General features: G+C 41.4%; 1 protein-coding gene across 1 annotated transcript in view; it reads left to right on the forward strand.

The window, feature by feature from the left end:
* The window catches only part of DLD (dihydrolipoamide dehydrogenase), a 35,665-nt gene extending 18,203 nt beyond the window's left edge, over positions 1-17,462 (forward strand). The window contains exons 7-14 of the mRNA XM_068276290.1: positions 1,887-2,030; positions 7,206-7,307; positions 8,068-8,258; positions 9,821-9,991; positions 12,124-12,313; positions 16,368-16,505; positions 16,903-16,992; positions 17,084-17,462. Of these exons, the coding sequence (XP_068132391.1) occupies positions 1,887-2,030; positions 7,206-7,307; positions 8,068-8,258; positions 9,821-9,991; positions 12,124-12,313; positions 16,368-16,505; positions 16,903-16,992; positions 17,084-17,149 (1,092 nt within the window). The 3' untranslated portion in view covers positions 17,150-17,462. The remainder of the gene's footprint in view (positions 1-1,886; positions 2,031-7,205; positions 7,308-8,067; positions 8,259-9,820; positions 9,992-12,123; positions 12,314-16,367; positions 16,506-16,902; positions 16,993-17,083) is intronic.
* The last annotated feature ends 9,981 nt before the right edge of the window (positions 17,463-27,443 follow it).

A 27,443-nucleotide genomic window follows, 5' to 3' on the forward strand; every position in this document is an offset into this window, starting at 1 on the left:
CAATAATGTACACAGCGGTGTGGACAACTGATGGAACTTTGACACATACAACAAGGTCAATAAGGTAATCACTCTGCTAAAGCAACAATTGGCTGTATGAGCATAAAAGGAATCTGCAGAGGAATAAAACAGCACAATATGGAAATGAAGAGGCAGCAGAAAGTAACAGCAATCATCAGCAGAGCGATTGCATGTCAAGAGTGTATTACCTTGACAGCACTGTTTTAGACTACAGTCCTTCGTCAGAGGGAATTGGAGAAAGTGGCTCCCTTAAAGGGAACCTAAACTGAGAAGGATATGGATTTTTCCCTTTAAAATAATACCAGTTGCCCGACTCTCCTGCTGATCCTGTCTCTCTAATACTTTCAGCCACAGCCCCTGAACAAGCATGCAGATCAGGTGCTCTGACTGAAGTCAGACTAGATTAGCTGAATGCTTGTTTCAGGTCTGTGATTCAGCCACTACTCCAGCCAAAGAGATCAGCAATCAGCAGGGCTGCCAGACAACTGGTATTGTTTAAAAGGAAACATCCATATCCCTCTCAGTTTAGGTTCCCTTTAAAGCAGCAGCATGACATGTAATTGCTCTGCCGCTTATCGCTGTTGCTTTCCGCTGCCTCTGTCTGCATTGTCATATTGTGCTGTTATATTCCTATGCTGATTCCTCATATACTCATACAGCCAATCATTGCTTTAGTAGAATGATTACTGTATTGACCTTCTTGTATGTGTCAAAGTTCCATCAGTTGTCCACTTATGTGTACATTATTGTGATTTCTTCACTTTGTTGTTTGATGTGTTATAGCTATAGTCTACAAACAAAACTGGTGCTAATTGCATTCTGGTGTGCTGGTCCTCTAACCTATGTATTACTTCCACTCAACTTTCCATTAGTATGCTTGGATACAGCACTCTGTGAACAGCCGGCTACTTTGACTTTTTGTGGTTACGCTCCTACTTGGGAAGGGTTTAAATGACTGTCAATGACTTTCACCTGGACAACTGTCAAGTCAGCAGTCTTCCCATGTGGCTTACTGCAACAGACTGAGAGATCATTTAAAGGCTTAGGACACCTTTGCAGGTATTTTGGGTTATTTAGCTGAGTGGAATGAGACCTAAAATTGAACATTAAAATTTAACATTTTCACAACATTCTAATTTTCTGAAATACTGAATTTTGGCTTTCTCTTTCTTTGGGCTAGAATCAGCAAAATGAAAAAGAATTAAACACTTGAACTATATCACTCTGTGTGTAATGAATCTATATAGTATAGGAGTTTAAAGTACCTCTGAATTGGGGGGAAAAACCTATTGATTGTAGTCCTTGGTGGGCTTGATTATCTCCTCCTAACTGTGCTGCCACTGCACATTGTCCTCAGGGTCCCCCCATTTCCTTTATCTCATCTCTCTTCTTTGCAGCTGCCCAGAAGCTTCTCTGAGTGGCGCAAAGCAATTATGAACTGTGCAGGTGCAAGTTTCAAACTGCGTTTGCACAGTGAAGAGCTCATGGATGAGCGCTTGCTTTTGCTGTGCTTGCACCCTTTGGAACTTGTAGTTTTCAATCATGCGCCGAACAAACTTCCTAGTTTTGGTATTCGGCTGTAAGGGGGGGGGGGGGGAGGAGGGGGGTTACCTAGCCCACCATGGGCTTCATTCAGTAATCTTGGTTTCAGTTCAGAGGTACTTTTTTTCCCTTACTTTGATGAAAACTTTCAATATAAAATGTATTCATTTTTAATGATGTTGAGGATACTTAATACATAGTATAATCTGACACTTGTGATCATTTATTAGGTTGATGGTTGATATGTTTATTGCTATAACTCTGTTAAAGTACTGATTGTATAGATCAGTTTGTAAAAAGTGAATGTAGAATTTTTCCCACAGGTCGTACATGTACCAGGCTTTGGAAAGATTACCGGGAAAAACCAAGTGACTGCAACTAAAGCAGATGGAAGCACACAGGTCATCAACACAAAGAACATCCTTATAGCTACTGGTTCTGAGGTTGCTCCCTTCCCAGGAATTGAGGTAACTTGTTGCTACAAAGCGCAGACATGATAGTTCATTCAGTCAAGCTAATAACAAGCATGTGGGGAGCTCCAGAGGCGCAGTGCAATATTTAAAGAACCTTCAAGTCATTAATTGGTAATTATAATAATAAATCCACATGCCCACAAATATGTGTGCAAACTCTGGAAACATGTCATGGTCATTCTCATTCCGGGGTCCCCATGATAGTGGTAGATGCAAAAGATTTAGGGCTTCAAAATCCACATTACCTGAATGCATATTGTTGTGCATAATATTGGCTATTGTCAAGGTCTACAGGGCTGTGGATTTACAGGTACTGGTTTCTGATTTGGCACATTCCACAAAAGCAGAGTCAAGGGACTTAGGTTCACAAAGCCGAAGATATTCCAGATCAAAACTACAAGTCTGCAATGTGGTCAAGTGTTCAATACTTTTCTGAAGTATTACAGAATTGATTTGTTGGCTGTTTAAAGCGTACCTGAGCTGACATGTGACGAGGCGATAAACATGGCTACATGTAGTACTAAAGGTGCATCCACATGCTATTCTAAACTAATCAGAGATAGCTCCAACTAACCGCCTGCTTACCACATTCATTGGAATTTGCCCTGTCATACAGCATGCTGTTGTCCCTCCTCCCTTCTCCATAGCAGCAGTTGCTAGCCTGTAGGCAACAGTAATTGTGCATCTGTAATGACCGTACACCTACTTATTACCTGCCTGTGTCAATTATTTTTTTCATTCAAACGTTAATGAAGCAGTGTTATCTATGAAGCAGTTGAACAGCAAGTCCAACACGGCCCTGGCTCCCCTGAGGAGTAAACAGAGTCAAAATTGTCATGTGTGGGTCATCAAGCACTGCTGATAACAAAGTACCGTATTTTTCGGACTATAAGACGCTCCGGATTATAAGACGCACCTAGGTTTAAAGGGCATAAACCGTGGGAAAAAAAATACACTAAACCTGGGTGCATCCATGGTCCAGGAGTGTCCTATGGACCTTTCCTCACCCACAATGTCTCTGTCACATTGCCAAGCTACATTAACCCCTGCTGCCATTACTAACCCCTGCTGCCATTAAAAACGATACTAAACTACACTTCACTAACCCCTACTAACCCCTGATGCCCCCTCCACCCAGCTACACTGCACTGCACAACTCTTCCCCCCCCCCCCTCCCTAGAAACTAAGCAATACAATTACATTAAACGTGATCTCACCAGCCTGGGTGCCAGTAGCAGGGTCTCGTCAGGGTGTCCATGCAGTCCTAAGAGGTGCACAGTAGGATGGCATCAGCAGCACCAACATGATCCACAGTGTTCCCAAGCAGCATAGAAGCAGCTGCTGTAATCAACTCCAATGCTCGTTCTTTGATCTTTAATCCTCCCCAGCCTGCCCCGCAGCAGTGCGATCCACATTGCATTGTAATTATCCACTATGCACCTTTGATCTTTAATCCCTCCAGCGTGCCCCGCAGCAGCGCAATCCACATTGCATTGTAATTATTCACAGTGCTCGTTCTTTTACTGCAGGGTCACGTTATGACACAAGTAACAATGCAAGTACGGAAGCCTCTGAGGACTGCCGCTGTAGCGGCTGAAGTGTATCGGTATTTGTCAGCTGGGATTGAGCTGGGAACGAGCTGCGGGGCTGACGCTGGGCAAGTTCAAAGAAGTAACATTGTGATGATGACAGCGGCTTTTAGTATGCCGCATAGAGACATTGTGGATCACGTGCTGCTGGGGGACACGCTGGGGGGGATTACAGATATAAGAACGAGCACTGTGAATAATTACAATGCAATGTGGATTGCGCTGCTGCGGAGCACGCTGGAGGGATTAAAGATCAAAGGTGCATAGTGGATAATTACAATGCAATGTGGATCGCACTGCTGCGGGGCATGCAATGTGGATCGCACTGCTGCGGGGCAGGCTGGGGAGGATTAAAGATCAAAGAATGAGAGCATTGTGAATAATTAGAGCGGCTTCTCCTATGCTGCTTAGGGTTTACCACCTAAGGAAACAAGCACTAAGGTATGGAGTTATTGTTACATTCGGACTATAAGACGCAGTAACTTTTTCTCCCCACTTTTGGGGGAGAAAAAGTGCGTCTTATAGTCCGAAAAATACGGTAGCTGAAAAGTGTACATGTTCATTACAATATTTTTTTGTTGGCAATTGAATTAACCAAATTGTATGTTACACTGAAATGGCTGCAGTGCAGACTTTAGAGATCAAGTTTTCATTTTAAGTAGGAATGTGAGACTGCAGGGAGGTTTTATACACTATTATTACTACACATACAATTATGTGTCTCATAAGTTTAATTTCTGTTCTTGTTTGCTTTAAAGCAAGTCTGAAGTGAGAATTAAAATAAACAGATACTTACCTAAGGAGAGGGAAGGCTCTGGGTCTTATAAACCTTCCTGTTCTCCTCACGATGTCCTCGTTCCTAAGCAGGCTCCTTCGTTTGAATCTCCCGCTGAGGGAGACTTCGAAAGTCTTCAGGAGCACTCGGGCTCCCAAAGACCGGGGGGTCTGTACTGTGCAGGTGCAGTATGGAGTGGCCCATCTTCAGAAGACTGGATGCTTACAAAGACTGCTGAAGCCAGCTTAACCCGGAAGAGAGTAGTCTACGACCCATGGGTCGTACACTGCTAACGGGGGAAAGTGGTGATCAGAAGGAGAATGGGAATGCTCTATAGCAGGACAGGGTATAGAGCCTTCCCTCTCCTTACGTGAGTATCTGTTTTTTATTTTCATTCTTGCTTCAGACTCCCTTTAAGAAAAGATCTTTAGGTGGAAGGTTCTTCAACTTTTGTGCCTAAGGACTGATTGATTCTTGCTTATCACCTTGAAGCATTTGCCTTGAAAAAGTTACATGGTTGTTTATTTTCCAGTAATCCTCCATGACAGGCCACCCATTCTTGCTATGATAGTGTTATGATAAGCATATTCTTTCTGTCTTGTCCAGTTATTTATTGGACGCTATAGGTGGGATTGAAAGTATGTTTAACCACTTTACCCCCGCCCGTACGAATTTCTCCGTCCCTTTTTCCATCCTTTAACCCCCAGGGACAGAGAAATCCGTACTTTCCGCGTTCCCGACGCTGTCCGCGCTCCCGCTCGTAAACACGCCGCCTGCCGCTAGTAAACACGGCGCCGCCCGCTCGCCCGGAGATCAATGAACGGGAAAATCCATTCCCGTTCGTTGATCTAAGCCCCACAATGATCCGCTGCTCTCCTATGGGCAGCGCGATCATTGTGAGCAAAAACTCACGTGTCCGGCCTCCTTATACTTCCTCCAAGCTTCCGGAGGGAAGCTTGGAGGTCGCATTAAAACAAAAAGTTACTGTGGCCATCTTGTGGCCAAATAGTAAACTACACCCTACACAATTTTTCACATACAAATAAATGATTTTTACACAAAAAATTAACTCATTACCTCCCACACTCTCCATTTTTTTTTTTGTAATTAAAAAAAATTCAAACATTTACAATTAAAAAAAATACATAAATAGTTACCTTAGGGACTGAACTTTTTAAATATTTGTCAAGAGGGTATAACACTGTTACTTTATAAACTATGGGCTTGTAATTAGGGATGGACGCAAAACTGAAAAAAATGCACCTTTATTTCCAAATAAAATATTGGCGCCAAACATTGTGATAGGAACATAATTTAAATCTGTTTTATAACCGGGACAAAAGGGCAAATAAATTTCATGGGTTTTAATTACAGTAGCATGCATTATTTAAAAACTATAATGGCCGAAAACTGAAAAATAATTATTTTTTTCCCCACATTTTTCCTATTTTCCCATTAAAACACATTTAGAAAAAAATAATTCTTGACATAATGTCCCACCTAAAGAAAGCCTAATTGGTGGCGGAAAAAACAAGATATAGTTCATTTCATTGCGATAAGTAATGATAAAGTTATAGACGAATGAATGGAAGGAGCGCTGAAAGGTGAAAATTGCTCTGGTGCTCAGGGGGTAAAACCCCTCAGTGGTGAAGTGGTTAATGTTAGATGTGGTAAGGTTTTCCTGTATTTGGAAAGGAGCTAGTCTTGGAGGATGCGTACTGAGGGTTACTGGAAGTTACATTACTAGGTAACGAACTTATCATCGTGATCTCTGCCTTTACCAGAAGTCAGAATAACGCTGGATAATGGTGACAATGGAGAGCACTGGAGGTGATGCAAATGAGAGGACTTGTACCAGAGCAATGGCTGAAAGAGGAGACTTGATATCTGGAATGTGAATTGCTAGCGATACAACTCCCATTCCTTCGTGTTCTGCATGCACACGATGCACAAGATGGGGCCACTAAAGTGGTGGTTATGAAGGTGGTGAAGTAAAGGTCTCCCTGCTTTTGAGTAATTATTTTATTCAGTAATTCAGTTTTCTGTAGAAAAAACGAGAGGCACAGTTTATGTTCTAATTAATTTGTATTTGAGTATGATACAGTACATACTGTATATGGTGGCTTTGAAAAGCATTTCATATTCTGATTCACCCTGATTACTGCGTATTCTTCATACAGGATGGTGTCTGAAAGTACAGTAGAATCTCGTTATTGTAAACTCTGATCTAGTAAACCTCTGGATATAGTAAACTCAGTCCTCAGGTACCAACAAATGCGTCTGTACTGTATAAATATACAATGTATGACCAATTCCAATATAGTAAACGTCTTATATAGTAAACTACTTTTCCTGGTCCCTTGGAGTTTACTATAAAGGGATTCTACTGCTGTAGACAAAAGCTCGAGTAAATCCATATTGCACTTTATACATTTTTTTTTCCAAGGAGCAAAGCTATTCTACAGTCAATTTACCCAAATGGAAAGATAACCACACTTAATCCTAATAACTGGTTACACCACCTTGGCAACAATAATTCCAGCCAAAAGCGTTCTGTAATTTGATGTGTCTGACATCCGTATTGAGAAACCTCAGTCCACTCTTCTTTACAGGACTGTTTTAATTTCGACATATTGCAAACTTTTGACACGCTCTAATATGTCATTTATTAAACCTAAACCTCACATCACTTCTAGGTTTTGATTTAATGGTTTACAGCTATACTCTGGCATTTCTTTTGTTTCCTTTACTGAATTTGAAACCATATAAATATGAATAATTGTGTTTCTTTCTCTTAATTTGTAGATAGATGAAGATACTGTAGTTTCTTCCACTGGTGCATTATCCCTGAAGCAAGTGCCTGAAAAGATGGTCGTGATTGGTGCTGGTGTAATTGGTGTGGAACTGGTAAATTGGTTCATATGCATTCTAGTCATTTTTGGGGGGTATATAAAGTACATGTTATGTTACATGCTAACTCGGAATTGGTTAATATTGTGCTCTGTGTTAAAAGTAAAATGTACGTGAAGGACACTGCAGTCCTCATACTCTGTAGCTCAAGGACTGCAATTTTAAGTAGTATCATAAGATGCCAGCATATTCTCCAGAGTCTGTGGAACATACCTTAGAGAGATCTGTTGACTGAAAACCATGCTGCTTCACTTCCCTTCCTGAAGATATGAAGCTGCAGTTGATTTATGGAAATAAAGGTTTGTAGTGCAGGGTGGAGTTTTTGACACTACATGCCAGTGTGCAGGGAAGACCCTATGGATTACATTTTTTTTTTTGTAAGCTCTAAAGTAAATTAAGTGTACCACTACTTTAGCTGCTACGGTAGACAATACAAATAACATTTCTATTGTGCTTTTCTCCTGGCAGACTCAAAGCACTTGAGCTGCAGCCACGAGGGCACGCTCAGTAGGCAGTAGCAGTGTTAGGGATTCCTTAAGATTAAGTGCTTGCTTACTGAACGGGAAGAGCTGAGATTCAAACCCAGGTCTCCTGTGTCAGATGCAGAGCCCTTAACCAATACACTATCCAGCTAAAGCTGACAGTAACAGTAATACTCATAACTATGGTAAGAGGGCTTTTTAGAACATCTTGTCTACTTTGTAATTCCTACTTTTCATCTTCTTGGTTATAATACTTTGCATTTTTATCTTGCCAGGGGTCTGTATGGCAGCGACTGGGAGCAGATGTTACAGCAGTTGAATTCTTGGGTCATGTTGGTGGAATAGGTATTGACATGGAGATATCAAAGAATTTCCAGCGGATTTTACAGAAACAAGGGCTTAAGTTGAAACTGAATACAAAAGTCACAGGTGCAGCAAAGAGGCCTGATGGGAAGATTGATGTTTCGTACGTATATATTATTTATTTTTGTTTCTTATCAGGTTAGGACTGTAGAGGCAGCAGCAAGGTTAAGGTATAGTAGTGGGAAAGGCTAGGAAGTACATTAACAGTATGGATAGACTTACAGATGAAGAAAAGGAGGGCTGCATGTTGTGGGAATAGTATGGGAAACTAAAAGATCCCATCTGAGCATGTTTTTTATCTTTTGTCTCAGGCACAGAATAATAGAATAGGGTTGGTCAATTAGATGCCAATAATTCTCAGTTGATACAAATATGAAAGCTTATTTCATGCAAATTTGTTTCATGCAAATCCAATGTCCAGCAAAAATTGAAAAATGGTAGAGAGTGAAGAAAGGGAGTCTGAACTTAGAGCTTGTCTCCATTACGTATGAATATGCAGTGTTTCCCCGCATGCGAGTTGGACGGGAAAATGCCTTTCATACACCAGCATGCAGTCTGAATCGCATGCTGGTGTGATTCTGGACTGTATGCTGCAGTTTTTCATAGCAGGTATTGGAATCCCTATAGCCATGCATGGCATAGCTATAGTAATTCGGCTGTGCCTTCGCTGCAGCACGGGTGCCGCATCTGATTTGGAAATGGACGCGGCACCCGGTGGAAATAGGGCCGTAGGATGTTTGTGTTTTGGAGGCGGTATAAAGAAAGAAGACCCACTTGGCAGAGAAGCAGCCCAAACCACATCCTGATTCCTGGTCTGAGGGGTGTGTGTTAAGTGAAGGCCTCCAGAGTAGCGTACCGCAGCAGATATGGAGCTGGAGGGTAAGAATGTGGGATATTAAGGGGTTTAGAGGTTTTTTGTTTTTTGCAGACAGATCTGACGTGCTATGAACACATGTGATGAGATAAATAGTGATGTGAGTGGATTTAAAGTTGGATGCTTTCAATATTTGGGTGTCGGAAAGAGTTACAAGACAGTAGGTGAGAAGGGTCTAGGCTGGGTGACATCACCAGAGAGAAGCAGGGGAAAGAGAAGGTCCAACAGTAAAGATGACAGTTGGATGAAGGCGCTAACGGTAGAGAGAGAGGGATAGTTTTGGACATTCAGCGTGAGTGCAAAGCATATGATACAGTTAGCTGAGGTATTGCTTCCCTGGAGGGCAGTAAATAAATGGTTTGGCAATAGGAATAAGTGAGGTGAATAAGGAAATGAGCGAGTGTTCAAGTTGTGCAAATAAAACTGCATGGAAACTGTAGTCTTCTCACAGGTGTGTATTTACAGAGGTGTATAAACATAGTTCCACGACCCGGAGGTTGCTTTTTCATAGCTCAGAAATATCTCACATGTTGTTACCTCTATTTTCTGCCCTTTAGGAATGCCCTCAATATAAAAGTCCTATTAATAGAGCTAGGGAGCTTTCTATAATTGTGTGATTGGGAAGTAAAGTGGTTAAGTGGTAACACATCCCCTTACCAGTCCACGTTAATAGATTCGGGTTTGGTGAACCACAGGTAGAACAAATTCTGGAAGATTTGGTTCACATTACTTTTAAAAATCATCATTATGAGTTGGTGTGATTCTGATGATGTAATTATGTTTGTTTGCAGTGTTGAAGCTGCAGCTGGTGGCAAGGCAGAGGTTATTACATGTGATGTTCTGCTTGTGTGTATTGGCCGTCGTCCTTTTACACAAAACCTAGGACTGCAAGACTTGGGAATTGAACTGGACAACAGAGGGAGAATACCAATCAACAGCAGGTTTCAGACGAAAATCCCAAAGTAAGCACTGTTTAATCTATTAATTACCAAAATGCAACGTTACCACTTCACCAATGATTTACTAGTCTCTATTCTGATATTGCTTAGCACGTATTGCAGTCTCTTTGCATCTGTATGTAGCAACCTGAATATTATTGAAACTAGAGATTTTTGTTGTGCGTTCATTTTTGTAAATTGTATTATAAAACTATAGCATTCCATCTTGGCTGGTAAAGTAAGGCAACAGCCGTACACAGCTGTGTACTTCAGGGTATTCAGTCTAATGCTGGCATAAATAATATGGATGCAGATTTTTTTTTTTACAGTTATGGAGGTTTTTCCTTTATGAAATTTCCTCCCTTCCCATCATATTTTATTTCAGAACATAAAGCAAAGCTCAGCATTTCCACCCTAGGTTGATGGGTAGCCAAATAGAGGGAAGGACAGGCAGAGGTTCAGAATAAATTAGGGACAGAAAAAAAAATGATAGGGACAGTAGGAAACAGGAACAAGAAGTTAAAAGATGTGGGATGGGTCATGAGCGTAAAATTGCCAATTACCGATATTTATGCGATTGTCCAGTGGTAATTCCTGGAGTAAAATGTCAGTACAATTTACAGATATTTCGCTATCACTAAACCTGACCCTAATCTCACATGAGTGCTCCTTCTACTGATGCCTAACCTTAACCGCCACCACCCAGTGATGCCTAACCAAAACCGATCCCCCAACCAATGCCTAACCCTAACTGACCCCGCCTTCACTACCATCACCAATCCCTAATCGACCCCATACCCATGATGCCTAACCGATCCCACCCCACACTGATGCCTAATCTTAACCAACCCCACTCCGGCACCGATGCATAACCGTAACCTACCCCCCCCCCCTCCACACACACACACACACACACACACACACACACACACACTCCCTCACTGCCCCACCATACACCCACTGAAATCCGCACCACCTTTGCTGCTTTGCACAAATATTGGGTGTCACAGAAGTTGAGGTGCCCAATAGGCGCCCATGTTAATATTGGTAATGCTACGGCACCAAATAAAATAGCAGGTGTCGGCACCTCCTGTGCCAGAATTTCCTGTCAACCATGCCCACTGTCCTAGGAGAGGCAGTTAAGCTTTACCTTACACTTCTACTGTGGTTCTGTTCTCATATGTCTTTATACTAGAAATGTAACTCCTATCTCCAACCTTCGGCAAACTCGGATACCTTATAAGGCTTTAAAGCCAATGGGTACCAGTTTAAAAATAAAAGTCAGATACTCACCTAAGGAGAGGCAAAGCTCGGTCCTAATGAGCCTTCCCTCTCCTCTCACGGTGCCCAGGCCCGCGCAGGATCCCGAGTAGCAGTATTCGACCAGTTCGGTCAAATACTGCCACTTCCGCCATCTAATAAGTCCCAGTCGCTATGCCATTGTCAGACCTCCAGCATTATACAAATAACTAAACTAATGTAAACTCGTGGGTGTCATATAATACACTGTAATTGTGATCTTGTAGGCTTTTTCATGTTTGATGACAGCTCTGGTGACTTTTCTGGGTTTTTGTCACTCTTGCTGCCTTCTCTCTTGCAGTTCCTTTTGGAAGGTACATATCGGCACCCACCTGCCCTTCTGGTGTATGCTATAAGATGGAGACATGGCTGCAATGGCACATCTTTCAATTGATTACTAAGGGAGGGAGCATTACTATATACTTGCCATTTGCCCTCCATACCGCAGTGCCTCCTGGGTGGCTGTCAGTGATACAGCCAGGGTTCTGGTAATTGTTTGTTGGCAGAAGGAGCTGGAGGGAGACCTGACAATCTGCTTGAATAGACAATTGTAACCACTGAAATGTGGGAACTCTGTTTGGAAGAGCTTGGGGGATTGTGAATGGAAGTACCCCTAGGATCATTTCTCGAAAGGGAAGGGATAGATTGGTGAAAATATTATAGAAGCATGCATTAATTTAAAAACTGTATTCTAAACACAAATCTTGTAAAATATACAGTATGAATGTCTAGTTTAGTTCATAGAGCTGGTGGTGGTTGTTTGACTTTTTAATTGTTAGTTTGAAAAGTGTGTTGTGGAATGATGGTTTCTAGTGTAATAGTAAAGAATTATCAATAATTTCCTATTTTTATCTTAGTGTTTATGCTATTGGTGATGTAGTGGCTGGGCCGATGTTGGCCCACAAAGCAGAAGATGAAGGCATTATTTGTGTAGAGGGCATGGCTGGTGGAGCAGTCCACATCGACTACAACTGTGTGCCATCTGTAATCTACACCCACCCTGAAGTGGCCTGGGTGGGTAAATCTGAAGAACAGCTAAAAGAGGAGGTAAATATAAATCATGTCTCCTTTGTGTCTATCTGAGATGAGTTTTGCTCTTAAAACAAAACATATAATCCACAAGACAAGAAAAAAATCGGCACAAGATGAAGCTCTGGCAGGTTGGGAGCGGCAGGTGCAGAGTGCCACTGTGCCTCCAGTAGATAATATATCAAAGTACAGAGGAGAGAAGAAGCTTCCGGGCACCAGTGTGCATAGCCAAGTCACCTTTTATTCAAAGCTCCCAACACCTTCAAGACATATATGCATAAACCTGACAGCTGTTTCGCAGGATAACCTGCTTCTTCAGAGGCAGCAAATACGTGTATTTGCTGCCTCTGAAGAAGCAGGTTATCCTGCGAAACAGCTGTCAGGTTTATGCATATATGTCTTGAAGGTGTTGGGAGCTTTGAATAAAAGGTGACTTGGCTATGCACACTGGTGCCCGGAAGCTTCTTCTCTCCTCTGTACTTTAAAACAAAACATATATAAGTAGATAAATACTACTTCTACTTACATAACAGATGTATTGTGGTATCCACGTAATGATTCCTGTGAATTTTACAAAGGAAAATCAGAAAATTCTATTCTAGGCAGTGGCCAGCTTGCCAAGCTAATGCTGACATCATATCCTCCCTGACTCTTGTTTTTCCCCCTCCCTTCTCTTGCTTATTGTGTATTCATTAGCTTCCCACCTCCCAGAGTCTTCAGACACTCCCACTGAGGTGTATACTAACAACTGCACTGTCTTTTTTTATTTACACATCCAATCACTGAGTCACCTCAGCCTTGCTTGTAAACACAAGTAATCAGAGGGAGTTTCTGATAAGCAGCAAGGCTGGGAAATAAATTGAAGAGGAGGAATATATTATAGATACAAATAACTCCCATCATTCAACTCTTTGCCACTGTTTGGCACTAGGGCCAGTGCTCCTAAAGTATGTGATAACTCCAAACCATAACAGCAGAAAAAAATTTGCAAGTTTTGAATGCAGGACTAGCATCTTTATCACTTAATACACTCAGACCAGTTGCTGTTGAAATTTTATTTTTATGGTGACCATACCGCTTTAAATATAGGAGGTTTCAAATATAAAATAGCTGAAGGCAGAGCTGTAACCAGACTATAAAAGTTGTTAAGTTGACCTGCGGGCACCTCTTAAATATGTATTTTTTGTTCTCTTTACATCTTGAAAAATATGGTTAGACAGTTGCCTCCAGCATAAATATTGAAAACCAAGAACTAGAGAAAATTAAGGAAAATGGTCAGAATTATAGGCTTGATACCTTTGTCACCAGCCCTTTCTGATGATTCTGTCATGCAACATGAGATAAACAAGTGTATGTACAGTGCCAGTCCTTAGAGCTAGGCTGTGGGCTTTTTTTTCGTACAGTAAGGGTTAATAATTCAGGGTCTTAAATTACTTTCTGTGCAGGCATACTGTAGTTTACCTGCTGTATGGCTTTGATAAACACTTGTCAGAGCAGGGAACTGGTGAAAAGTTCAAGGTTTGTCTGTATGGGAGCTTAATAAACATGATTCATCCAAGACAGTCAAAACTTTAAACCTAGGTTTTTAGCCTTTAAAACAAAAATAAGATTTTGCAATTCCAGGTTTGTCCTATCTAGGATTAAGACTATAGATAGTTATTTATCCCATTTAGTTTATTTTGACCTCAGGTTTGGTTTAAAGTGTTTAACTGTCAGGCATAAAATAAAAAATCCATCCTTTATTTTTATCTGGTAAACACGTATTAAGGATGCTAACCAGGCAATCCAAAAGTTGAAATCACTATTACTTTTCTTGTTGATAAATTATTATTCCCCAGTTTACCTGACTCTTATTTGGCACACACAAAATTTGGTACACAAAAAGGAAGTTGCAGGGAATGCTGGGTTCTCCTTTTTTGCTTCTTTATTTCCTCTCAGACTCTAATGCAGCCTGATTGACTGAAGCCTCTTTCCCTCCTGTTTTCCCCTCCCACACCTCTGTTCCTCTCTGATTGGCCAATATTTCTCATGCTGAGAAAATGCACTTTCTATAGTGATGGGCTGGCAAAGCAGGCAGAGGAGAGTAGGGCAGAAAATAACATCAGGATTGGCTTCAAAATAGCCACACTTAAAATCGGAAATGCTAAGGATTTTCTCTTTTTTTACTGTAGAAAAATCACTGAAATCAAAACGTGGACAGTGCAATACATGTTATGTAAGTAGAGCAAGTATTTATCTACTTATATATGTGGTTGTTTTTTTCTGAGATAGTATGGTTGACAGCTCCTCTTTAAGCAACAGTAACTGAGTAGCAGTTAGCTTCAGTGGCCTTACAATGACACCCTCTCTGACTAGCTTCATTTGATATTTAAACTGCATAACCATTTCCCTAGAAACTAGTATAGTAAATAGGCAACCCTGCATTCAGTGTGAAAAATTACGTCGCACTCACTTTCTTCCCCCGACACCGCCTTCCTCCCAGTAAAGCTTTTACTAGTGCTAAGGATAATGGTGTAAAGTGTAGTAACTATGACAAAACATATCACTCTGAGAATAACCAATAATTGTAAAGCAACCCATTGGTATTTATCAAGTAGCTTATATGAAGCACGAAACTAGAAATTAATGATTCAACACTGTGTGAGGCAGCCAAGAGCTGGACAGGAAGGTTCTGCAAAAGAAAACAGATGTTTTGGAGTGTATGGGAAAAATTGGGGGTAGCAATCTTTGCTCATTCAAATGGTCATTCATTTTTGCTTGCCATGACAAAGTACAGCAGTACATGTTCAGATTATCATATATAAATGGAGCAGCTGATTTCTCAAAGGCATGCAAATCTGTTCTACTCTTCAAATAAGAGCTTGTATTTACTTTGTATCATAACTAGCTTTAATGGGACCAGAAGGAGTAGGGCAATAAATAATATAAACAGAAGCACTATATCTTGAAATATATATATATATATATATATATATATATATTTAGCCTTACCATGCTTTTTCACAAAAGAATAAAGTATTCTCTGTGTTTGCATTTTGATATTTTGACCACAACAATGTTTTATTACAACATAATTTGACAAATAATGGGAACCATTTTGCTTAACCTATTTTGGTTCCTGGACGTAGAAACTACGTCCAGGAACCATGCACGCTGCCGCGTGCGGCCGCGGATTCGGTAGCCACGGAATCAATGTATCGGGCTATGGTGCCCGATCACTGATTCCTCTCCCCCGCTGAAAAAGCGACAGCTTCTCTCGGAAGCTGTGCTTTTTCTGGCCGTTCCCTCCCCGATGAGTCACTCTAAGCGTGTTACGCTTAGAGTGACGTCATGTAAACAAACTCATGGCCGCCATCTTGTGGCCAAAAAGTTAAACTACAACTAAAATTAAAAAAAAAATAAAAATAACACACAATTACATTATAAAACTATACTTTACATCCCACCCTCCCAAAAATACCCCAATAAAATGTTTAATATAAAAAAAAAACCATTACAATAAAAAAACAAAAAATGTAAATATTTACCTAAGGGTCTAAACTTTTTAAATATCAATGTAAAGATGAAATATTTCTATATTTTTTTTTATTTTAAACTTGTAAATAGTGATAGATGCAAAACGGAAAAAATGCACCTTTATTTCCAAATGAAATATTGTCGCCATACATTGTGATAGGGACATAATTTTAACGGTGAAATAACCGGGACTTATGGGCAAATACAATACGTGAGTTTTAATTATGGAGGCATGTATTATTTTAAAACTATAATGGCTGAAAACTGAGAAATATCGATTTTTTTCAGTTTTTTTCTTATTCTTCCTGTTAAAATGCATTTACAGTAAAGTGGCTCTTAGCAAAATGTACCCCCCAAAGAAAGCCTAATTGGTGGCGGAAAAAACAAGATATAGATCAGTTCATTGTGATAAGTAGTGATAAAGTTATAGGCTAATGAATGGGAGGTGAACATTTCTCAAATGAAAACGACGGAACGCGAATGGGTTAAACAAAGCATATTTGAGAAAAAATAAGCCTAGATAATGCTGATGTGTTTTTTTTTTTACTTTATACAGGGTGTGGAGTATAAAGTTGGAAAATTCCCATTTGCTGCAAACAGTCGAGCCAAGACAAATGCAGACACAGATGGATTGGTGAAGATTCTCAGTCACAAATCTACAGATAGAATGCTTGGCGCTCATATCCTGGGCTCGGTAAGTTCTTCACTTTTGCTTCACTGTAAAGTGATGGTGTTTCTCCTTTAAGGTGGCCACTAATGGTCCAATCTTTTTCATCCAATCTTACCATTTCCATGTAATATAAGGTAACTGCCTGAAGTATCCATTCAGTATATTCACTCAATTTACCCTTATACTATATAGATTTGGTAAGATTGGATGAAAAAGATTGGATCATTAGTGGCCGCCATTAGGCAGACCTGAAATGTAAATCCTTACCCTAGTCACACGTCCTTCATAGTCTAGGACCAGCTTCAAATAAACTGGTCGATTAATTAGGCTAATGGGCCACTTGCAACCAATGTCTTGCTTTACTGGACCATATGTAAATCTTACACTGACTGGAATGTAATTCTCCCCACTTTTCTGACAGGGAGCCGGGGAGATGATTAATGAAGCTGCTCTTGCCATGGAATACGGAGCATCTTGTGAGGATGTTGCCAGAGTATGTCATGCCCACCCTGTAAGTACTGAGCCCATTTTTAGTTGTTTACATTGCCTATATATTCATATTCTTACCCCTCCTATGGTTTTCTCTTTTTCTTTCTTTACAGACTGTATCAGAAGCCTTCAGGGAAGCAAACCTGGCAGCATCATTTGGCAAAGCCATTAATTTTTAAGTAGAGACATCATCTTTTTTGTGTACTTAGGTTTCTTGTGAGGAACTGTAGCACTCAACTGTAAATCTGATATTCATTACTGAATCCATCTGGACTATTGTCTACTCCAGCTATTTAACACCCTATTTGGAATGTACATTACCCAGTTCAACATATATGCACTTCAACTGTTTAAATGCAGATGATTCTAAACCTTTTTGTCCAAAATGGCTTTTGGAAGCTATGTTCCTTAACATAAATATTTGGAAAAGAAAACTCTGTAAAGAAGCAGTGCCACATGTGATTTGTATAAAGGAGATAGTCATTCTTCTTATTTGTTTGTTTCCTGTTTCTAATTCATGTTGACAACTTTATCTCCAATCTTGCCTTTCTTTTAGATTTTTTTCACTAAAGTATAGTGATGCCTTCAGTGACGGAATAATGTTTTCTCACTTTCCTTAAAGGATACATGGGCGATTTAAAAAAATAAAAAAAAAGTTTACATCTGGGACTTCTTTCAGCCCCTAGAAGTCTGTTAGGTCCCACAGCAAAGCTCCTGTGCTTCAGGCCACCACTGTCTCCTCCTGAAGATCTCGGCCGGGTCAGGATCTTCTGCGCATGCACGCCACACACCTATTGTGATCACGCTCCCTGAACTGAGCAAGCACAGAGTAGTCTCGGTGATGGGGGCATGATCACAAGAGGTGCCCCAGCACCCGACCCAGCCACAGATCTTGATCTTCTGAAGGAGACAGTGGTGGCCTGGAGCATAGTGAAACTTTACCGTGGGACCTAACAGACTGCTAGGGGCTGGAAAAAAGCCCCAGGTGAGTAAAACTTTTTTTTTTTTTTTTTTAAATCCCCTGATGTATCCTTTAACCCTCTTGGGGGCTTCGCCTGCTTGTCTACTTATTATATAATTATTTGTTATGTCCTGCTCAGACAGAGTGGACATCAATCTTTTGTTTATTGGTTCAGCAGATGTCTTCCAGCATAATGATGTGATCTATAGAAAGCAGAGCTTTTCCCAGTGCGCATGCCAAATGCCTATACTGTTTGCTGCCCATTGTCCAATCCTCCCCCACCCCCCCCCCCCCCCCCCAGACAATTGCACAAAATATGAATAGGGTTTCAGATTTGGCCATTAGTCTAAATTGCTGGGTACAATGGTAGAAGTGTGCTTGTAATTATTAACTATTCTTTGTGTGTTGGCATCCTTGGTAACATTCATTAATGTAAAAGAGCCCTACAGGTGGAGGACCTTTTTAAAAAAAAATCTTTCATATTATGTAATGTTTTTAAAGTAGAAATCTAGATAACAACCACTTCAATTTTTTCATGTAGTAGTGTACATGAAAGAAACTTAGCCTCAAAGCGAACCCTAAGTGACAAAAAGGCATTGTTTACCTTACCTTTGGCTTCTTCCAGCCCCCTGTATTCCTTCAGGTGCTTTGCTGTCCTCTGTCTGCTGCTTCCACTGCTGTGCTCCTCTGAAAGCTGGCTGACTGTGTATGTGCAGAACCTTCACAGCCATGAGAGAGCAATAGATCCATGCTATGGCTGTGCATGCACAGTAGCCCATGACATTAGTCCAGCTTTTAGAGGGACACAGCTACGGAATAGGAGGACAGTGAGGGACCTGAAGGACCACAAGGTGGCTGGAAGAAGCCCCAGGTAAGTTAAAGTGAATGTATTTTGGTCACTCAAATTCCCTTTATTAACAAAATATTATTAAACTTACATAACTGTCAATTCAAATTAGTGCCTTGAACTCAGTACTAAATAGTGCCCTAAGACTAAATACCAAAACCATGCTAAGCACACAAGATATTTGTCACCCAAAAAGGCATTTGTACCATAATTAGAAAATAATCAAGACTCTCTTGCGTATCTCCTTGGATAGAAGCATCTTCTGTTCTGTGGAGAGCAGCATGAGACGGAAGAACGCTGTCTATGGAGGCAAACTTTTACGAGCAGAGCATCTAAGGCCTCTTGCACACTGCAAGTGATTCCGATTCAGATTCCGCTTTTTAATCAGTTTTTACATCCGATTCCGATTTGCAGTGTGCAGGGAGCAAACTGCAAATCGGAATCTGAATCTGATGTAAAAACTGATTAAAAAGCGGAATCGGAATCACTTGCAGTGTGCAAGAGGCCTTAATGTGTGCAATACAGAAGACTGCAAATATTTGTATATTGAGTAGACCAAGGAACCCACAAGCATATGAGGATTAACTCTACAATGGGTTAGGATGCTGCATGTACTGACATCTTTGGAGGATGATGAGGTGCATATTTTGGATTGAGAAGAGAACTGGCTCACAAGAGAGGGTCAAAAGAGACCATCTACACCAAACTGGACCAGCTACCCCTAAATGGGAGGGGCCCTAAACGGCCTACAATGTAGTTTTATCATCCTTAACCTTAGAAGTTTTACAAACAATACACACCTTCAATTAAACAATTAGCATTGCATACTGAGTGGTCGTTAGCTGGAGTATGTGGGTTACCTGTGCCTAGAACAAAGTCTCCTTCGCTCATTAGAACTGAAGATGCTATTTTGTAAGTGGTAAAATACGTTTTCTAGAACACAGAAAAGTGTAAAGTGCAAAGAAAAAAAAGAGGCTTCAACTAAAAACCATTAATACTATGTCTTGAATGGTGACATACTAACAAATGCTTTTTTCTGGCACTGTCCTGACAGTGGTAGCACATTCCAAATTGGGATGGCCTTGCCAAGGAGAAGTCAGGGAGAAGCATTTGATCAGCTGATAGATTTCTAAGTCTCTGGTTTGCTGGTCATGATCATGCGTTAAACCAGAAAGTCATCACAGCAAATTAGAGCCTTACAAATCTATTAGCTGATCAATAGTGATAGCAGGACACGTTCGGCAGTGAACAGTCACCCGATTGTGAGTAATGCAAACGATATGGACCATTTATGACTGCCCCATACTTGCCCATGGAGCCATTTTTGAGCCTTCACCCTGAAGTCAGGTAAGGCACGACAGCCAATCTGACCTGATCACCACCCGAGCCACTCCCTCCCCCTTCATAAAAGGCACAATCCCATCAGCCATTTTTCACTTAGTTTTAGTCAGCGCAGAGAAAGGACCTACTGCAGATTGGAGGATAGGGAGAAATGGGCTGTGTAGCTGCTACCTAGGTGCTCTACTTGCAGTTCAACGCCTAGAGACCCCCCAATAGTCTTGAGGATTGGCATTGACTCTGTTGTACTGATTAGTAGTTGTTGCTTTTTGTGGTGTGTTATGTCACACCAACACTCGTGTGACTGACCATGCTGCGTGTAAAAAAAAAAAATAATAATAATTTGGCTATGCCACTTTACTGCAGTGGTTACTGCCCGATGTGCAATCACCGTTTAGTGTTACAGTATCACATCCATGTGACCGTACTGTGTTCAGTGATCTGTGTGTCAAAAAAAAATGCATGCAAGAAACATCTGCACTCCAAATGACAATCGCCAATAATTCTAAGGCAATCTAGCTACAGGACAGCATACAATGTCAGAAGAGAAAATAAAGAATCCTGCTAAAGGTGACACCAGGTGACTTGGCGGCCGATCGACCATCCAATTCTATTAATATAATCGTTTCAGATGAAAATCAATGCCGCCAAGTGCATGCCTGACTGCGGGCCAAAATTGGTCGCGTTAGTCATCGCCGCTTCCTGCTGCAAGATGTAGGACCGACTTGCTTGATTGGCTGCATGACTGTAACTGTCTGCGATATCAGGACGAGCGACAAAACCCCTGGCGCTGTCTCCCCCCCCCCCCCCCCCCATGTTAAATGTTCCCCCCGGTGCCCACTGCAAGTGATACATCACATGTCTCCGCTGGTTCCGGGCTCCCTCCGTTCTCCATACACGCACGCCCCTCGTGCTTGGCTCGTAAGGGGCACACATTTGATGTCAGACGTGCGCGGTTACATTACTAGGCAACCATGTGGCATGTGTGTATGGAGAATGGAGGAATCCTAGAGCCAGAGGAGGACAAGCGGAAGCCGTAGCCAGGTAATGTATCACTTGCACTGGGCACCGGGGGGGATTTAACATTAGGGGGATAGCGTCAAGGTGGCCGGATGGGGCGTCATGCTGAAATTGATCAGGAATCTGCCTGAGGTGTATGGGCAACCAACAGATCTCTCTCTAATCAGATTTGATTAGAGAGAGATTTGTCTCTTGGTTGAATCTGCTCATCATGGCTAGATGTATGGCTACCTTAATGCAGCTGCACAACCAATTATGTAAAAGATATTATGTTTATTAGTATAACTGTGATTTGTACATGTGTCTAATTTTTTTTAAAGACAATTAAAATGTTGTACAACACAAACAAATTGGTCTCCCCTCAATCGGATAGGACATGGGGGGGGGATGACCAGTGCGTCCTGCCTCAATCCCTATGTCTGCCTAGTCCCAAAACGGACAAACAAAATTGGATCTGTGTGATCCACCAAGTGGTGATATATAATAAGAGTTTAGCCAAGTGAAAATAACTGAGAAAACAAAAATAAACCAATAAAGAAGCACTCACCTAGTGCCCGCCACATTAAAACCATAACCACTCCACACCAAAAATATGATGCGACATGATCCCTCAATGTAACTTACAAGGTCTCATCCCAAGAATAACTTACAAGAGAACTTGTCATTTAGTCTTGCTGGAACACGACTGCCCAGCTAATATATCCCTCTGAGTTCACTGTTTAGTGACATTTTTGTGATATCGCCGCCTCTAGGTCCAACACTGACCAGTTCCAAGGCAACCACCCTGACTCCATCTGGTCTGCCCTGATGGTATGATAAAAAAATGAGGCAAAACTGGTTAGCTTCGCATCTGTGAAAAATTCCCTTTTGGAAAGGGTAATATTGGAGACATGTTGAGTTCTTTTTCTTAACTAATTGATTGTTTGCCCGTACTTTAGTTAGCAATAAAACAAATTGTCTTGTTCATTTGTCGTGTGAACAAGACAAGCAGGGTGAGCTAGAAAACGCCTGGTCACTTCTAGCAGTATTAAGGTGGGTACACACGTCAGATAAAAGTCTTTGGAAAATGAAAGATCACAGACCAATTTTACCTCCTTTCATGTAGTATGAGAGCCATACTCTCCACAGTCTATTCTATGGAGCTGAACTCCCCATCAGATAAAAATCTTTGCTAGATGCTGCACACAAAGATGCTGTACACATGCAACAGATCAGTATCTGCAAAAGATCTGTTCCTGCAAAAGATCCATTCCTGCAAAACACATTCCTAGTCTATGACATCTGCAGATCCCATACACACCTTGTTTAATAGACATTCATATGCAGATCAGACAATTATCTGCCGATCTGAAGATCCAACCTGGTGGATCTGATCTACAGATAATTGTCCGTTAAACAAGGTGTGTATGAGATCTGCAGATATCATAGACTATGAATGCGTTTTGCAGGAATGGATCTTTTGCAGGAACAGATCTTTTGCAAATACTGATCTGTTGCATGTGTACAGCATCTGTGTGTGCAGCATCCTGCAAAGCTTTTTATCTGATGGGGAGTTCAGCTCCATAGAATAGACTGTGTAGAGTGTGGCTCTTATACTACATGAAAGGGGGTAAAATTGGTCTGTGATCTTTCATTTTCCAAAGACTTTTATCTGACGTGTGTACCCACCTTTAGACTGGCTCAACAGATTACATTACAATTCCATGACTAATTCACTGTTGACACATCATGCAGATGGCTTTTGAACTGTCATGTAATCTGCGGGGGCAAATGGTGTTAAAGGCCGAGCTGAAGTACAGAAGAAGAATCCTCAGATATGTATCTGGTCTGTCTAGGTGGTCAGTGATGAGCTTCAGGAAGATATTAATAGAATCATCAGTGGATCTGTTTGTTCTATACGCAAACAGGAACTGATCCAAGAGAGACGACCGAGTACTTAACCATTTTAGCCTTTTGGACGTTGCTCCTACGTCCAAAAAGGCTGCTGCCGCACGCTCCCGCGGCTGATGACGTGTGGCCGTGTGCTCCTATGCTGCCGTCTGTTAGCCCGGAGATCAATGAATGGGAACGCAATTCCCATTCATTGATCTTAGTCCCCTCAGTCTATGAGAAGCTGCGGTCTTTCTGAACGGAAAAAAAAAAATCACGTCCTCATACTTCCTGTAAGCGAGAGTGCTTGCTTACAGGATGGAATTAAAAAAAAAGATTGTGGTCCTCTTGTGGCAAAACTACACATACATTTTTTTTGACACAAACAATACATTTAAAATTAACGGTTTACCTCCCACACCCAAATGTAATTTTTTTTATTAGAAATTGTATTTAAAAAAAAGGGGGGGGGGGGGGGGGATTGGCCTGTAGTTGGAGGCAGGCTTGAGCCTCTTCCAGACAGCCTGTGGATCATTTGAGCAGATGTCTCAGCCTATCTGCATGCATCTTTTTGGCAGTTCTCAGCTTGCGTTTAAGCGTGTCTTGCTTCCGGTAGTAGATTTAAACCTAAGCAGTTGACATAGCTTGTTTGTGAACCACGGTTTGTTATTTTGATAAACTTTGAAGGACTTAGTTGGAAGGCAGGAGTCCTTACAGAAGCTGATGTAGGAGGTGGCAGTGTCAGCCTACTAATTCAAATCTGGCACTTCCAGTCTGTGCAGTCAAAACAGGCCTGGAGTCCAAGCTTGGCCTAACTCAACCACACATAGTTAAGCCAGTCCTCAAATCCACCTGATTCCAGGCATCTTCTATAGGTCGGAATCAGATGGACGAGGCACTGAGCAGAGAAATCTAGTGCTACCCATGGGACTTGTACCTGTCCTTGAGGACCATGTAGCAGTGGTCAAGGGTGTTTTGAGTTCCTGGTGGGGCAGGCCACATGCTGGTGGAAACGTAGCAACTCTTAGCAGAGGTTGGCTCTGTTGAAGTTGCTTATTATAATGAGCAGGAAGCCACCCCAGAGTGCGGTATCACGGTCTGCCCTAGTAAGGCTGAAGCCAGGAAGATGAAAGGCATTCTCAGGTATGCTATCATGCAGCCACGTTTCAGTAAAGCATAGGACTGTGGTCTTAGTGATCTCCCTCTTGTTGGGATCGGGACATGATCCCTCGGGCGACATTGCTGGGCTGATATTGACAGACGCACTCTGTTGCTATGCATGGGGGTGGAGGGAGCAGCACAAGTGACATGTGGTGGGTGGGGTAGCACAATAGAATTGGCTGTTGCTCAGGTGAGCTGATCTGCCAAGTGGGTCGCTTGCGGGTCGGGGGCTATTGAACACATGCCTGTTGGCTGTTAGGCTGACTTTAGTTATGTGTGTGTACTAAGATTATGGCTAAAAGGAGGCAGATGAACAGCAGGACAGCTAGACAACGTGCATGGTTTTACTAATTGCAGAAATTCTTATTGCTTCAAATATTCTGCTCTCCAGATCTAGTTGCTTATACAAAGGGGTTAATACACTGCATTATGAAGGTGTAATTTTTCTTTCAGCCTTGACAGCTGACCCATGAGATTCAATATTTTTTCTCCTCATACTTGGTGGGCGCTTTCAGAGACTTTTACATGCTTTTGATATCTATCATCCAGGATGAGGCTATTAAAAATTATGCAACTGGAACTTATAGTTGCATTGATAACTTTCACAAGACTTGGTATAAAAGTTAGTCTAAGGAGGAGACCAAGTCCCATCCCATGAACGTAACACGTAACTGCTAAGCCTACTGTTAGTTCAGATTATAAAAATGTACATTATAGTACAGTAAAACATTTGATTGAGAGTAACTTTGTTTAAGAGCGCTTTGCTTATATATCAAGTCAAAATTTCACAAAAAGTTTTGCTTGTATTGCAATGTTTTAATACACAAGCGAAATAAAGTTTACATGCGTCACGTCATCACAATTGAGCCGCTAGCTCTTCTTCCTTTGGCACTGTAGGATTGTACTTAATCTGAGTGTAAAAACTGCAAAATTACATTTCCATGAAATCCTCAAAAGTAACTGTCATTGGATATGTTCCTTGTTAAAGCCACACAAAAAAGGTGGGGGCGAGCCAACATATGGCAATGATTCTGTTATAGTAAAAGTCATTTAAATTTTTATTTTGTACTTTTTAAAGAGAAACTCCGACCAAGAATTGAACTTTACCCCAATCAGTAGCTGATACCCCCTTTTACATGAGAAATCTATTCCTTTTCACAAACAGATCATCAGGGGGCACTGTATGACTGATATTGTGGTGAAACCCCTCCCACAAGAAACTCCTGACAGTTTCCTGTCTGTGAATCTTGCTGCATTGTGGGAAATAGCTGTTTACAGCTGTTTCCAACTGCCAAAAAAGCATGCAGCAGCTACATAATCTACCAACAGTAAAAATGTTCACTGGAGTTCCTCTTTAAAAGATTTTACAATGGGCAAACACAGACTAAATCATTTATACATAATTATTGTAAAAATGAAGCATTTTTATTACATTTTCACTGGAGTTCCTCTTTAACTACATTATAACTGCTTAAGGATTGTGGAACACATCAACTAGGTTTTTATTAATTCTTATTGGGAAATCGCTTTGATATAAGAGTGCTTTGGATTACAATCATGTTTCAGGAACAAATTATGCTCGCAAACAAAGGTTACACTGTACTGTATTCTAGGGTTTGACATGCCAAGCGTCCAGTATTGCTGGATTGTTGTACTAGGTACTTTAGATATTGTATTTTTTTGTATAATTTATTTTTATAGAGGTTGATGCTGTGATGCAGCTTATTCTGTTTTATTGTTCAGCAGTTTATTTACATAGAATTTTACGTATTCACTGCTGAATTTTGATATTATGCTAATTGTATTCACTTATGGTATACGCTTGAATATACTGTATATCCCCACTACTTTTACTTTGCCTAGTACTTACTGCCCTCTTGTGGCCATTCTCAAGAAATAGATAACTTTTATATCCACTGAGTTCAAGTACATACAAGTGATTTATTAATGTTGACTGTCAGGGTTGAGCTTGATCCTGCAGGTGGCACTGTATTGCTATATCAGCACAAACCCTAGGATAAAGGATTTCCAAAACTTGCCAATAGATATACTAAATTCTGTACCAAACGGTGGTTTATTTACCTTCATGCATTCTCCTACAAAAGATATGATGTCTGAAGGAGCTGGATATAATGTAAAGTAGTTAGTGTACAGCTTGCATAACCTATGTTAATGGGACAGCAGATTTACACTAACAAAGCCATTAATGTCTGAACCACTGTCAACAAAACAGTACACCTTTAACCTCCTTAGCGGTATGGACGAGCTCAGCTCGTCCATTACCGCCGGAGGGTGCTGCTCAGGCCCTTCTGGGCCGATTTAGACCAAATAAAAAGGAGCACACGCAGCCGGCACTTTGCCAGCCGTGTGTGCTACCAGATCGCTGCCGCAGGGGCGAAAGAGGGTCCCCCAGCCGCCCGAGCCCAGCGTTCCGGCCAGCGCTAAGGGCTGGATCGGAGGCGGCTGACGTCAGGACGTCGGTTGACATCCATGACGTCACTCCGATAGTCGCTATGGCGACGAGGTAAGCAAAACAAGGAAGGCCGCTCATTGCGGCCTTGCTTGTTAATTCTGATCGCCGGAGCCGATCAGAGTTACGCTTTCGGAGCGCCCTCTAGTGGGCTTTCATGCAGCCAACTTTCAGTTGGCTGCATGGAATAGTTTTTTTTTATTATTTAAAAAAAACCCTCCCGCAGCAGCCCTGGCGATCTTAATAGAACGCCAGGGTGGTTAAGTGAAGAATGTAAAAAAAAAATTGTTCTCAGTGTCAATATTTTGTGTCTCTTCTATTTTTTTCCAGCTAAACCTGAACTCTCTTGTACATTGAGTTAACTAGAGGTTCACAGGTTGCTACTGCAATCCTCTTCCACTCCTCCATGATGAAGCTGATGGATGGTAAGAGACCTTGCGCTCCCCCACTTTCTGTATGAGGATACCCCACACATGCTCAGTAAGGTTTAGGTCTGAAGACGTGCTTGGACAGTCCAGCACCTTTACCTTCAGTTTCGTTAGCAAGGCAGTGGTTGTCTTGGGCATGTGTTTGGGGTCATAATGTTGAAACACTGCCCTGTGGCCCATTTTCCGAAGGGAAAGCATCATGCTGTGCTTCAGTATGTGAAAGCACTCATTGGCATTCATGGTTTCTTCAATCTAGCTACCTTCTGCCAGCAGAATTCATGCAGCCCCAAGCCAGGACACTGCTAGCACCATAGTTCACTGTAGGCAAGACGCACTTGTTTTTGGTTCAGATGGTGTGATTGTGTGTGGCAGCAACCAG

Source organism: Hyperolius riggenbachi, chromosome 3 (assembly GCF_040937935.1).
Source record: "Hyperolius riggenbachi isolate aHypRig1 chromosome 3, aHypRig1.pri, whole genome shotgun sequence".
In the NCBI taxonomy this organism is placed as follows: domain Eukaryota; kingdom Metazoa; phylum Chordata; class Amphibia; order Anura; family Hyperoliidae; genus Hyperolius; species Hyperolius riggenbachi.